Consider the following 15,302-nt stretch of genomic DNA (forward strand, 5'->3'; position numbering starts at 1 on the left):
AAATATTCACTCCCTCCCCTGGACCTCCACAGGAGAGCATTCTTCTACTCCATGGATACTGCACCTGGCCATGTGACCTGACTGGCAGTAAGATGCTCAGGATATGTGGCATAACAGAGCCTTGACATGTGTTTCCATGTCTGGACTTGCCCTCTTGAGCTACTGGCTTTTTTCACAGAGGATGAGATCTACATGGAGCAGATCTGGACTCATCCTGCAGCTTGTCACCTAAAGTGGCCCAGTCTAGTTCAGCAGAATCCTAGACAATCTGCACAGGAGTATTTAAGACAACACTTCTTGTTATAAGCCACTGAAATACTGGGTAGTGTAATAAGAACTTATTCAGTCCATGTTAGATGTGCTGTGAGCAGACAGCCCTCAGCTATCATGTCTGGAATGATCTTGATTTAAGAAAGATTCATCAGCCAAGGCTGTGCCCTCTTCCTGGGGCTGCCTTCACCCAATGATGCAGGAATACAAAGGTCCCACCTGTTACACTGATTTGGGACAATGCTTCAAAGTGTCCCAGGAAGCTGGCTGAGGCCTTCATTCATACTGTACCATAGCCCACCTTTTTCCTCTGTTCAATCCTGCCTCCTTCCTTCTCTTCCACAGGTGTTGACTCCTAATTAATTGCCTACATACAAATCTCCATCTTAGAGTCTGTTTCTCAAAATCCAAGCCTGTAACATGTAGCATTATTTTGGCAACAGCTAACTGATACACATATATATTCAACCCTAATTACTGATTAGCATTTTACAAAAAACTTTACATGTGTACCTCCAGCACAAATCATAGCATTCAGAACACCAAATCTATTTGAAAATTAATGAGCATATGGTTTTTTTCCAAGCAGAAGGTGAATATAAACTCTTATGAGTAAACTGTAAAGTATGATCAAGGCAAAACATTTTATACATAAAAGAGAAGTATGTCATCCATTCTCAATTTTTGCTTCAGTGTCTAGTACTCAAATCAAAATCCCTCATTCATCCACAAATGTGTTAAGACTTAGTTGTCATTCACTCACATCAATCTACAAGACACCCTGAGTCATGTCCTTATGTGCAGTCGTACCTTCCGATTATTATCCCAAGAACGCTACAGGGTGGCAGGGACCACAGCAACCCCAGGGCCCCAAATGTCATTTGCATGAGCACAACTAGGACTTTTTGCCCTCCTCTCACCAGCTCTGATTTTAGATACAAAGCAGACAAATATTTAAGAACTATGTGAGGAAACTGAAGAACAGCCAAGGCAGGCAAGGGGAGGCTAAAATAATTCAGGAAGAAGTAGGACAGGTAAGCTCCCACACTGACTTGAGCTTTTACCTTGAAGGCATTTTCCAGACTGCTACATGGCAGAATGGACAAAAACAGAAAGCTCCCTTCTTACTAGGCTGAGGTAAAAGTGTGTAAGACCTGGGGAGCAAAACCCTGTGGAGGATTATATGTTCCAGGCCCTAAAGGGAAGTACAATATATTAGGAGAATTGGTATCATAAATGTTCTCTAACCACAACTCCCAAGGCAATTAAGATAAATTTATGAACCTCATTTCCTTGGAAATGAACTCATAATTAAAAGCAAAATTATAAAATAACTTAAGAAATACTCAGAACCAAATGATAATAAATATACTACATATGAAAGTATAGGAGATATATAGAGAGGTACATTCTTCACATTCTTAAATACTGATGATGGAAAAGTAGACAAAGTTGATAGGTTTAAAATCAGTCTTAAAAAGCTGGAATAGGGGGGCACCTGGGTGGCTCAGTGGATTGAGCCGCTACCTTCGGCTCAGGTCATGATCTCAGGGTCCTGGGATCGAGTCCCGCATCGGGCTCTCTGCTCAGCGGGGAGCCTGCTTCCCTCTCTCTCTCTCTCTGGCTGCCTCTCTGTCTACTTGGGATTTCTCTCTGTCAGGTAAATAAATAAAAAAAAAAAAAAAAAAAAAAAAAGCTGGAATAGGAATATCAGAGTAAACCCAAAGAAAAATAGAAGGAAGAAAATAATAAACACGGAAAAAAAAAAACCTAAATAGAAAACATACAATTAAAAAAAAAAAAAATCAACCAAATTAAAATCTCACTCTTTTAGAAAAAAAAAGAAAAATCTGTCAAAACTATCAAGAAAAAAATGGGAAATGACACATACAAACAGTAACAGGATGATAAGCTAGTTATAACTATATACTATATAACTATATACTAGTTATAACTATATAGTATATATAGTTATATACAACCACAACCCAAACTAAGGGACATTCTGTAAAATAAATGGCCTATACTTTCAAAATGCCACAGTCACAAAAGACAAAGAATGAGGAATTATTCAGGACTGAAGGGAATTAAAGCGATAGGACAACTAAATGCAACAAGTGATTCTCAAGTAGATTTTGGACCAGGAAAAAATTTTTTCTTTTGTTGTAAAGAAACTAGATAACTAGAACAACTAGTTATCTAGTTGTTATCTACTAGCTATCTACTAGATAGCAACTAGTTATCTAGTTTCTAGTAAAGAAACTAGATAACTAGAGCAACTAGAAAATCTCACTAAAGCCTCTAGATTAGATAACAATATTATAGCAATGTTCATTTCCTGCCTTCATGATATATTTAGAAGGAAGAATAATTTATTTCATTTTTTTTACTGCAGTGGTAGTCTTATTAGTTTTAATTCTAATTTATAGCCTTGGAAACATGGATAGTACTCTTAAGTTTTGGGAAACTGAGTTAAAAAAATTATAGGAATTCTCAGTTAATCAATTTAATACTCATTTTGAAGACTACATTTCTACCTAAAATGTTAATCTAAAGATTTATATATTCTAGGGGCACCTGGGTGGCTCAGTCAGTTAAGCGACTGACTTTTGGTTTCAGTTTAGGTTGTGACCTCAGAGTCATGAGATGAAGGCCTGCATTGGGCTCCACGCTTAGTATGGAGTCTGCCTGGGACTCTCCCCACGTTTAGCTCTGCCCCTCCCCCATGCTCACTGTCTCTCTCTCTCTCTCTCTCAAATAAATAACTCTTTAAAAAAAATAAAGATTTATTCTGCTGAGTAAAGTTCCTTTAAATGTTGCAATGAATGTGATTTACAAACCATCCCCAGATTCCCAGTACCCTCAAGGCCCTAAATGAGTATGTGATTTCAATAGGACTCACAAATGAAGAGAACGAAGGGCATGATTAATGGCTAGCATTTTTTTACAGAGTTAATATCCAAAAAATAAAATTGCTATTGGTTAAGTCAACTTTGTCTTTTCAGGAAAGTAAGTTAATCACTTTTCCATGTTTTTCTTTTTCTTTTTTTTTTTTAAAAGATTTTATTTATTTATTTGACAGACAGAGATCACAAGTAGGCAGAGAGGCAGGCTGAAAGAGAGAGAGGAAGAAGCAGGCTCCCCGCCCCTGATGTGGGACCTGATCCCAGGACCCTGGGATCACGACCTGAGCCGAAGGCAGCGGCTTAACCCACTGAGCCACCCAGGCGCCCCTCCATGTTTTTCTTAATGGGAAGATTTTTATTATAAAAATTGTTGCTTGTTTTAGGGGGAAGATCTTTAAATCATGTAATTTCCTTGTAACAATTATATTAAAATAGGGCACCTGGGTGACTCAGTGGGCTAAGCGTCTGACTTTGGCTCAAGTTATGATCCTGGGGTCCTGGGACTGAGCCCCACATCAGGCTCCCTACTTAGTAGGGAGCCTGCTTCTCCCTCTCCTCCTACCCCTTCCACCTCCACCCTCATGCACACATGCTCTCAGAAAAATAAAAAATTAAATGTATGATTGATCATAATGTAATGACCATATTCAAACTTGAAAATCTACTACAATGACAGTAAATATGGCATGACAAAAGCCCTTTTAGACAATCAATAATGCCATTATCAGAAGTAAATGAGACACAACAAAACTAGGGGCAGGGGGAATGTATCACTGTTATCATCATCTCAATAGACAACTAATATTACTAAGCCCTCACTGTGCCGGACACTGTTCTAAGTGATTCACAAGTACTACTTGGTTTAATTCTAAAACTGATGCTATATAACTCAGAGATAGCTTTTTCCAGAGGCTGGAAAGAGGGTGTCAGAGATCTTCCCCAGAACACCGAGACATCATATCTCTGTCTCTCCCAGTGTGGACACAGCCTCAAGAGCCAGAAGAGCCCAGCATTTGTGAGTATGACCTTAAACAAAGGTGCATAAACTACTCAATGTAATTTCTTCTGCAATGTTGATGGAAATTCAGAAAGACTTGTACCATAGCAAGAAATCACTTACCTTTCACCCAATCTGGGAGGCCAGTTTCAGAATTCTATTCTCCTCCGAGAGTCCGGAGGCCCAGGAAGCTGCCCCGAGGTATGCTCTGGGGAACCCCTGAAAAGCCATCAGTTTCTCTATGCTTGGACACATACATCGGCAATTTACAGACGTGTGTCTGTACACACTCTTCTTGTCAGCAGATAACCCCCAAAAGCAGGACAGGCAGGTTTTATACAACTCTTATTCCCATCGCAGATGCAGAAATTCAGGCTCGGGTAGGTTAAGTAACTTGCCTAAGGCTAAATGGCTCTTAAGCTATAGATCCAGGGGGAAAAGCCCATAGAATCATAAAAGTATATCCATTTGTACCTCCATGTTCATAGCAGTAATAGTCACCATAGCCAAAAAGTAGAAGCAACCCAAATTTCTACTGACAGATGAATGAATATGATAAAATATTATGCAGACTTAAAAAGGAAGAAAATGATGACAGAGATTACAATACGGAAGAACCTGAAAACATTAAGCTGAGTGAAATAAGTGAGTTACAGAAGGGCATATACCGTATAGTTCCACTTAAATGAAAGACCTAGAATAGCCAAAGTCACAGCAACAAAAAGTAGAATGGTGGATGCCAAGGGCTGGGGAATAGGGAGTTATCCTTTAATGAGTACAGTTTCTGCTGGGGAAGAAGAAAACATTCTGGAGATGGATGCCGGTGTTGACTGTGTGACAACGTGAATGCTTCAGGCCAGAGAAGAATACACTTAAACACAATTAAAATGGCAAATTTCATGTTGTGCCAACTTGACCACAGGTTTTAAGCAAATATATCCAATGCCTAAAACTTTCTATAATTCCTGGTCTTTAGACTGTGTCTGTTCAGCTCTGATGACATAATGAAGCTAGAAATTCAAATATATGTAATCACTCTTAGTGATGAGATGAATTCAGTAAAAGATTGACTTAAATGCTAAGTAACACTTTATCAAAAGTAACATACTCCAGGGGCGCCTGGGTGGCTCAGTGGGTTAAAGCCTCTGCCTTCCGCTCAGGTCATGATCTCAGGGTTCTGGGATCGAGCCCTACATCGGGCTCTCTGCTCAGCAGGGAGCCTGCTTCCTCCTCCCTCCCTCTCTCTCTCTCTCTCTGCCTGCCTCTCTGACTACTTGTGATCTCTGTGTGTCAAATAAATAAATAAAATCTTAAAAAACATACTCCAGTGACCTATTTTAATAAAACTTACTGTCTTATTCATTCTCAGATATTTAACGAACATCTAGGATATATACCAAAAACTATGCTCGGTGCTGGGAATTCAGCAGTGAGGATAATGAGGATACAGTCGCTAAACTAATGGATGCTACAAGCCAATATGTAAGGAAGGGGAAGAAGAGAGCGAGAGACACACATTAATGAGATAATCACAAAAATAAGTGTTTACTTACAAACAACGAACATGGAGGAATGTGGTTGGTTCTCTACAGGAGCACGACACAAAGTAATCTGCCGTAGATGGATGGATTAGGCAAGACAGGAAGAAAGAAGAGTTAAGGTGGAGCTGTGAGGGCATCCAGGCAAAGGAAAGTGAAGTTGCAGAGGTCCTGTGGCAGGAGGCACACCACGGAACCAAAGGCAGGCTACAGGCTGGCTGGCCCCAGAGGGCACAGAGGAAAAGTGTCAGGGCAAGCACGGGACTAGAGAGGGGCCAGATAAAACCCCACAGGTTTTTTGTTGACGGTGGTGGGGATTTTTGACTGTTTTAAGGATATGGGTTTTTACCCTGAAAGCAATTAAAAGCCACTAAAAGAATGTAAGATAGGAGACAGCAAAATCAGAAGTGCATTTTAAAAAGATCAGATAGAAGAATTAGAGATGTTCCAGGATGCAGTCTCCTCCCTACAAAATCAACACAGCCTGACTTTTCTCAGAACCAGACTCAGCATCACAAAACCTGTCTCTAGTACTGATTCTGTCACTAATTAAATATGAATCTTTATATAAGTTACTTCATATTATCTCTAATATGATCTATCCTTGAAGATTTCTAAGGCCTTGAACAACTCAAAAAACTCTTCTTCTAAGATCTTGTCCTCCAACTTGCTTTAGTCCTCAGGATCCAAGGAAAAGAGAAATCTAATACATATATAATTACCTGTTCTCCGAGACTGAAGCTCCCTACCAGTGCACATGGCATTTGGCCCCACCAGCCACAGGGTACAGACCACAAACAGGAAGTAACAGGCTAGGCCTTCCACCAACAACCACTTACTGACCACCTCTGGATTTACTTTGTTCTAAGGAATTCTGTTTTCACAAAGGGGAGAAGTGAGGTCAATGTAGGCTGTAAACTGATTTCCTTTCTCTCTCTGCCTATTGTACAAAATTGTACACATTACATTTTAATGAAATGAGAGTGAAATCCATAGAGCCTTCATGACAACTTCCATTTTTTAACAATTATAAATCTTAGCATGCATCTTAAAGTAGTGTTTGAAATTCAGTCTAGCTATGATTTTACCAGATCTCAAAAAAAGGATGTCAGACCTAAGGATCTGCAGGCAGCTTAAATACCTGCTCCCAAAACAGGACTGGTGATTCAACAAGCAGCATACAGAGTCTAAGATAAACAGATGCTTTGGATTAGGAATGCTGAAAGCCAACAGCAGTTCTCACAGGATAAACCGTAGAGAAAGTCACCTAGAACAGCCCTCCGCCCAAGGCCCTGCAGTTCTAGAACTCCACCTCTGAATGAAAGGTCTTCAGCTACAGACTGGTCACCTGACGGAGATAGATACTAACCTGATTTATACAGACCTGAAAACACTGACAGAAAAAATAAGACCTTGACTCTCCAAATTCAACTGAATGATGAATCTAATTTTCATTTAATGGCATAAAACAACATATCAGCTTTTCATATGATAAAACAATCTGTAAGACTCATGTTAGCAACTTATAACTAATCAATATTTAGCAACTCCCTCTCACTTCTATAGTAATGCCCCAGGATCTTATATGTTAACATCAAAGAGAAGGCATATCATGATATCACTGTTCAAACAGTGCAGGTCATGGCACCTTAGAGGTGCAGGTCATGGCACCTGAAATAACAAAGGCCACTGATTTCTTCCTGCTTTTGTGACCTCTGAAAGATGTCAGTTTTATGGCATTGAAAATAATCTCAACCAAAGGAGCACCTGAGTGGCTCAGTTAGTTAATGGTCTGCCTTTGGCTCAGGCCATGATCCTGGGGTCCTGAGCCCCACGCTGGGCTCCCTACTCAGTGGGGAGCCTACCTCTCCTTCTCCTCCCCACCTGTGCACTTCTCTCTCACCATCTCTCTCTCCCGCAAATAAATAAAATCTTAATAATAATAATAATCTCAACCCAAGAACAACATATAGAAGTCCAAGTAAAGCTGAACCTAGAGTAGTTTGAGCAGGAAACCAAAGCATTGCAATGCTGTAGACAAAAGAGCAGATCTTCAGTGCAGCCTAATCCAAGACAGACAACAATACAGATTTTTAAGCCCAAACCATTTTAACGAGAGTGAGGGAGAAGAGGTAATCTGGGAGAGGGAATGTATCAGTTAGAGGTAAGAACAGATCAAATCCTGTCTCTGAAACCAGCTGTACAAACATGACAAAACACAATTTCTTGGGCCTCCGAGGACATTTCTGCTTTAAAAAGTAACAGTTAGAGTAGTAAACAATTTAAGATAATAGATGTCAACACAAAGTGGCTTCCCAACTGCTAAACACCAAAGGAAACGAAAACACTGGAGCGTGTAAAAGCCCCTGCCTAGGAGCGTGCAGGCCAGGACTGCAGCAGATACACACAGAATGATGTTTAGATGATTAAGGTACATAGGTCATGTTCTCTTGAAAGTACTTCTTCTATAAACAGCCTTCACGGACAGAAACAAATACTGAGTCTGAAAAACTGCCCTCTTTGAAAAAAATTCACCCGCTGTCCCACCAGGCACCACCAGTGGGAAGCAGAGAGTCGCTGGAATGGGAACCAAGAGCCCACGCACCCGCTCTTCACCTGTTCACACCTAGCTCCGGGCAAACAACCCCGACTGTCACAGAGCTCTGTAGCTTCTCAAGACTAGGCCTTGCCCCTTCACTCCTGACTGGGGAGGGAATCTGCTGCACTACACCTGGGAGAGCATCGGCCATGATGATCTGGTAAGCATTCTCTCAGAAGAACAGTGTTAAACAGTGTTAAACCACAAGAGATTGGCTATGTAAGTAACAAGTTTATCTATATAAGCATGGTCATGCAACATTAAAAAGAAAAAAAAAACCTTTCTGATACTTATGATATGAAAAGGTTCATTTTATATTGTTAGGAAAAACATGTTGGGAGGAGGCAAAGTACAAAACTCCCATTTAAATGACTTCCACTGTGTGTTAACAAGAGATTTCACGTGGGTCTTATCAGCTTTTTTATAATTTGTTGCTTGCACAGAGATTCAATAGAACACAAGAGAATACGTTACAAATCCAGAAGCAGACCTGATCATATCTGAAAACTTGAAGTAAGAGAGAGGAAAGCATTACAAAATCATGAGGAAACAACCAATTCAATAAAAGGTGTTGCTGTATTTATTTTCCATAGAGGGTAAAAAAATAATCACAATGAGACTTCCACATCTCATTCCCGTCTTAAAAATAAACTCCAGATATATTTATAATCATGTGTATGAATAACCTTTTAAAGTTACTAGAAAAAAATAAAATAATAATGCAAGTGAAGAATGGGCAAAGGATATGAATCTAAAATATAAAGAAGAAAAAAAACCCTGAAGACCCAATAAACACATGAAAACCTGCTTAACCTTAATAAGTAAAAAACACATGAAAATGAGATAAGCATCAGGTTAGTAAAAATTTTAGCCTGAAAATATACAAGGCTGAAGACAATATAAGAATGGAGGAAGAGGGGCGCCTGGGTGGCTCAGTGGGTTTAGCCGCTGCCTTCGGCTCAGGTCATGATCCCAGAGTCCTGGGATCGAGCCCCACATTGGGCTCTCTGCTCAATGGGGAACCTGCTTCCACCTCTCTCTCTGCCTGCCTCTCTGCCTACTTGTGATCTGTCTGTCAAATAAATAAAACCTTAAAAAAAAAAAAAAAAAGAATGGATGAGGAAAGGAAAACATCCACTGACTGCTTGTGGGATTATCAATTTCTACCTTGGTGTGCACAATAACGTGGTTGCATTTGGTCAAATTCAAAGTGAGCAGAACCCTATGAATCACTATTCCAATTCTTATTATGGGAGAAAGCTCACACACACACTCACAGAGGATATGTGTTGGAATTTTCAATGCAGCATTATGGGTAGCAGCAAAAGAAAAAATGTTTTTAAAGCACTCCAGATGTTCATCGTTAAGAGAATACATAAATAATGTGGTGTAGTAGACCATGAAGGAGTACTACAAATACTACCCAATGCTTACAACAAGTGAGCTGGGCATGTGTTTATTAACAGAGCTATATATAACTCTATATATTATAGCTATAACGCGCAAATAGCAAAATGTCATAAAGTAAATTGAAATCCATGCAAAACAATCTTTATGTTGTTTTCAGACACACAAATACATAGTGAAACCAGAAACACACGGACTACATGTAGATAACATAGCAGATCTGTTCCAGTGGCTGCCTCTTGACAGGAGGCTGGGGTGAAGGGCGTCAGAGGTGCGGAGGGAGCGTGCAGAACACAACCAGGGAGAGAATATTAGAGACTCAACAGTATAATGGTTGAAATTTTCTGTAATCCAAAGAACTAAAATATGAACATTTGTTTTAGGTGGCATTATGTGGAGTTTTATTACATTATCCTCTGTATTATTCCATAATTTGCTGGTATTACTGTTTATAATGCACAAAGAGTGGCTGAAAGGAAATATTACAAAATGGTAAGAATATTCTACTCTGGGTAATGAGAACAAGACTTCGTTTTGGCTGCTGCTGTACTAAATTTGTCAATTTTTCATAAAAGCATACAATGATTTTAGAATTGGGGAAAAAAAATGTAAGTGGTGATTAGATCCCATACAGTTTTCGTTCACAAAAGTATCAGTGACAGGATTTTGAATGTTTTTACAAACATGACATTTGTAGTCTCACTCCTTTAGTAAAGTACTCTATAAGTTCTAAAAAACAAAGTAAGAACCTATTTTGAAACTCCTAAACTTTTATATATTCATGTACCAATGGAGAGAACAAAATGTGCTTTTCTGAACAAGAGTCTAATCTCCGAGAAAGCATAAAGAAAGGTGCTCCGTAATGGCTATGGAGTATTCATACTATCACCATCATCTATAGTATAAGAAAGCCTGGTAAGAAACAAATCTGATGTGCATTCCAGTATGAGTTTTTATATTATTTTTGTTTTTATATTATTGTGGCATTTCAAATTGGAATAGAACCAGAAAGTAGTAAAACGTATCACCGTATTCCATTCCATCAGAAAAGAAAATTGAAACTTAAAAGAGCAGACTTGGGAAAACCTGTTACGGGGTACTGAAAATCAGCACCCTAAGTGAGAAGGTCTGGATTAGCACTGAAGAACTTGAGACAGAGAGGAATGGTCAGGTTTTAGATATATTTTTAGAGGAGACATTTTTAGGACTTCTGGTACATTTTATTTGGTAGTGATTATGGCCTGAAGAATTGAAAGGAAGACAGTATTGGAAGATGTATTTAAGTTTATACCATAAAACTCTAAATGATAAATTTAACAGAACCCAAAAACAAATTATTACTCACATTTTTTCTGCATATTCTGGGCAAGCCTTGCATTTGTGCTCATCATCAACAGAGCACAGTGGTAACTTGAAAGATACCAGAAACTAGTATTAGAAGAGGCAGGATGGACAATGTGTTGTCATGAGTGATGGTGTAATCAGCATTAGTAAATGGTCTCAGGGAACTGCAGAGGCAAGATGATCTACACGAATAAGCTGCTTGTAAAGGGCCATGGTATTGTGGGGGGAAAAAAAGGAATATTTATTACATGTGATGGGTATTGGTCAAATAATTTAACCTCACCAAACCTCAGTTCTCTCATCTGTAAATGAGCATCCTACTATGCTTGTCGTGGTAGTCAAATACAGATTAACTTCAAATTGGCAAAAATCTGCAGGTCCACTCTGCTGGAGGGTGCAGAGAAAGAAGCCAAGAGCCTAGCTCAGTGTCTGGCTGCAGCAGGCATTAGTGGTATGAACTGAACTTGGGAAGTTTCACTTGATCAGGAAAGGAAAAAAGAAACAGTCTTAGAAGCAGCAACCATAATGTAATGAAATAATGCACAAAACCAGAAACTCTTTCTAATGAACAGACACGAAAATTGAAATATTGATACTGAATAATGACATGACAACAGAATAACTCCTTTAGCAATAGTTTCAAGAGGTGGTCACATCTAAGGAAAAAACTGTAAAGCATTATATACGCTGTACATGTATATACGCAGTATATATGCTGTTCAACAATGTAAGTACACTACAAGGAAAAAAGCATACAAGTGAAAGAGATGGGTCAGAATCTTAAGCTGTTTTCCCCAGAACATTCTTTTACCATTTCACAGCTACTCCATCAACAGTCACTCTCACTTGTCTCGGCTCACAAACACAAGAAGGGACTTAGGAATGGGGCACCCTAACCCCAGTTAACCAATCAGGCAAGCCAAATCAACCTAGCAGTTAGCAGAGCGAAGAGCCAGAAAGCTCTCCCATCCACAACATGACATACTGGCTTTAAAACTGAAGAAGCAGAGGAAATAAAATGCCTAAATTTCAAAAAGCAACTTACCAGGGTGATGTCTCGAGACGCCGCAGCTGCACTCATATGCAGACTTGGCTGCCTCACAGAACTGCTGCAATCAAGGGCTCGAGCGAATGTCCCCACGGCACTGAATAATCCACAAAAGCAAAGAGGAAAAAATAAGGCTCTGCTGTTTTTTTATGTTAAAAAACAAAAAAACAAAGAACATGCATTTGGGTAGTGCATGTAAATTGTCAAAGTCGTCAGTGAGGATTCAGGGGCTGGGATCTGAGGTCTGAGTGTGGGTCTCAGCCTTGTCTCCAACACATGCTGGGCCTTGGGTGAGATGTCCCCGTTTCTTCCTGTGCAAAGAACAGTGTTGGCCAAGAAGAGTGCTACACTGGTCCCCACTACAGTTCCTTTCCAGGGCAGGCGGACTTGTTTCCTTCTTGCTCTTGGAACGGTCATTCAAGGATGATCTCCTGGAGTGGACCGCACCAGACAATGTGCCTTGGCATAGGGGACAGCACACTGATGAAATCAATCTCTGCCTGCATCTAGCAATCTCAGAAATGTGTCATCCCTAAGTGTATCAGCCTCTAAGAGGTAATCCTCTAAACAGACTGCAGAGGATTATTTTCCATCATCTTTATGGCTGGGGCTCATCTTGGGCAATACTCTTCTTTACACAGGAAGACAGGTAAATTTACACAGGTAAATTTACACAGCCAATATAGCTGTCAGACGGATATGGGCTATGGCGGAAAAATAAATGAAAGAGAGGAAAAAAAAAAGTCAAATAAGTTTTTGGGTGTTTGAGAATCAAATATTAAATAAAAAGTATTTTCTGTAAGATTTAAGCATCAACAAGCCAATTTATGATATATGGGTCATTATAAGGAAATGGAGGAAAAAGTGATTTGTGTGCCACAAAGAAAAGAAAGACCCATTACAAAATGCCACGGAGTAAACAATTTGGTACTGAGCTGTATTCAAAAAAATGAGAAGTAAAAAAGCTGCAGAGTTTGACAATTATTGCAAAACAAGCTCTGACCACTTTTTTAGCCCCAATTGTGAAATCGCAGTAACATTTTTTCCCTTGAAATGAGGTATCATCAATTGTAGCAACATCTTCCTACGAGGGCTCAAGATATAACAGACTTCCATTAAAACAAAACAAAAAACAATTACATTACTTTTTTCACTTAATGATTCAGAAGGCCTTCCCATAGATAAAGCATGAAATGAACCCAAGACTTGCCGCTTGCTCCTTGTGTTTTATTTTATTCCCTTTCCTTGTTGTCTGTATTTTAAGCATGTTAGCCAAGGAAGAAATTTTTTAAATGTCCTTATCAACATATAACACAGGTGCTTTTATAAAAGCATACACAGTACTGCTCTGAACCCATTCATGTCACTCGCACCCAGGGCAAGAAACAGACCACCAACAGCACCCCAGAAGACTCCTCATGCTCCTTCCTGATCTGTACTCCCTTCTTCTTCCCAAAAGAGAACCCCCATAATGTATTCTAACACCATGGGTTAGTTTTGCTCACATGAGAACTTACTAAAAGCACATACTATGTACTCTTTTCACATCCAGCTTCTTCTGTTCAAAATAGGTTTATGGACTCAGGCATGCTACTGGTTATAGCCATGTTCCTTCATTCTCCTTGCCATGGAGCATTTCTTTGTCTGATGCCCCTTCTCCAGCCCTACTCTCTTGATGGATGTCTGCGTCCAGTTTGGGGCTACTCTGGGCAGTGTCATTATGCCATCTGTATGTGTATCTTCTGGTGCACAGGGGCATGTATGCACGTCTGCTGAGTACACATTCAGGAGTGAAACGTAAAGGATGTGGGTGTCTGATGACACCACCTTCCGCTCCCACCAGCATGACGGGGGAGAGCCAGCTGCCTCCCTCTTTACCAATGCCCTGCCTTTTAAATTTCAGCCACTCTAGTGGGACATGCAATGGTATCTGATTATGGTCTTTCATTTGTATTTAGAGCGTCTTTTTTAAAACAAAAATTGAACAAGGGCCAGGTGCATCTCTTTGGTAGTGTCTCTCATGGTGTCTCTCATGCTGGCTTCAAGGAAAAAGGAAATGTTATGGTCCTTGGCGATCAGAAAGAGGAAAAAACAATGAAAATCAAATTTGAAACTGCAATGTCTACTAAATAATCCCAGGTCTGGATAACCTGTCTGGAGTCTCTAGGCCAGTGTGGAATATACATACACCTATAAATTCTCTTCTAAAAAGAAAAGATACTTCTTGACTCAATAGTGCCATACTTACCGTGCTACAACTAAGAACTGGTCAATCTGTCGATCCGTAAGTGGGCTATTTGGATCCCAAACTTTAACTTCCAATTTGGACTGTTCCCTCTCATCTGACTCTCCTGTCCGAGAACAAAGGGAATGGAGTCTTGTTACTTAACAAGGCAACTGTCACATATGGTGTTGTGGTCACCACGGCATTCACAATGTAAGGTCAATGTTTGTGGTTCTGGTACATTCTTTCAGACAGCAGATGGACACTTTGTAGAGTGAATGGATAATAATACCACTAAACCAATCATTTGAGATCTTCATTTAGTCAGTAACCTTTATTTCCGGAGTACCTGCTGTATGTGTGAGGCACGAAGCCTCATGCTGAGGGATTCGAAGACAAAAAGGAAAGCACTCCTGCCGTGAGACACTTTCACTACAGCAAAACTAATACATAAGTAACTCTGATACAAATGAAAAGAAACAGATGCCATAAGGGACATACAGAAATGGCTGTAAGTGGGGTGCCTGGGTGGCTCAGTCAGTTAAGTGTCCGACTCCTGGTTCTGGTACAGGTCTTGATCTCAGGATTGGGAGATGGAGCCCCACGTCTGGCTCCATACTCGGCAGGGAGTCTGCTTGAGACCATTTTCCCCCTCTGCCTCCTCCTCTTCCCTGTCTCTAAGAGACAGAGGGCAAAGAAGGAAGGAATGGCTGCAAGATTCTGAGGATTGGAGAAATCACTTCAGACTAGTCAGGGAACGATGTCATAAAGGGGATGGATCTTCTGCTAAGAACTGAAGAGTATGAGGGGCACCTGGGTGGCTCAGTTGGTTAAGCATCTGACTCTTGGTACGGCTTAGGCCATGATCTCAGAATCATGAGACCGAGCCCGCATTTGGTCTCCATACTCAGCACAAGACTGCTTGAATATTCTCTCCCTCCGTTTCTCCCCCTGCTCGCAATTTCTCTC

General features: G+C 40.1%; 1 protein-coding gene across 5 annotated transcripts in view; it reads right to left on the reverse strand.

Moving 5' to 3' along the window:
- Nucleotides 1-15,302, reverse strand: part of MTA3 (metastasis associated 1 family member 3) — a 213,370-nt gene that overhangs the window by 56,432 nt on the left and 141,636 nt on the right. For all 5 annotated transcript variants that reach the window (XM_059188460.1, XM_059188456.1, XM_059188458.1 and 2 more), the window contains exons 7-8: nucleotides 14,358-14,460; nucleotides 12,107-12,206 (exon numbers count right to left, since the gene is read on the reverse strand). In XM_059188460.1, the coding sequence (XP_059044443.1) occupies nucleotides 12,107-12,206; nucleotides 14,358-14,460 (203 nt within the window). The remainder of the gene's footprint in view (nucleotides 1-12,106; nucleotides 12,207-14,357; nucleotides 14,461-15,302) is intronic.

Source organism: Mustela lutreola, chromosome 9 (assembly GCF_030435805.1).
Source record: "Mustela lutreola isolate mMusLut2 chromosome 9, mMusLut2.pri, whole genome shotgun sequence".
NCBI lineage: Eukaryota > Metazoa > Chordata > Mammalia > Carnivora > Mustelidae > Mustela > Mustela lutreola.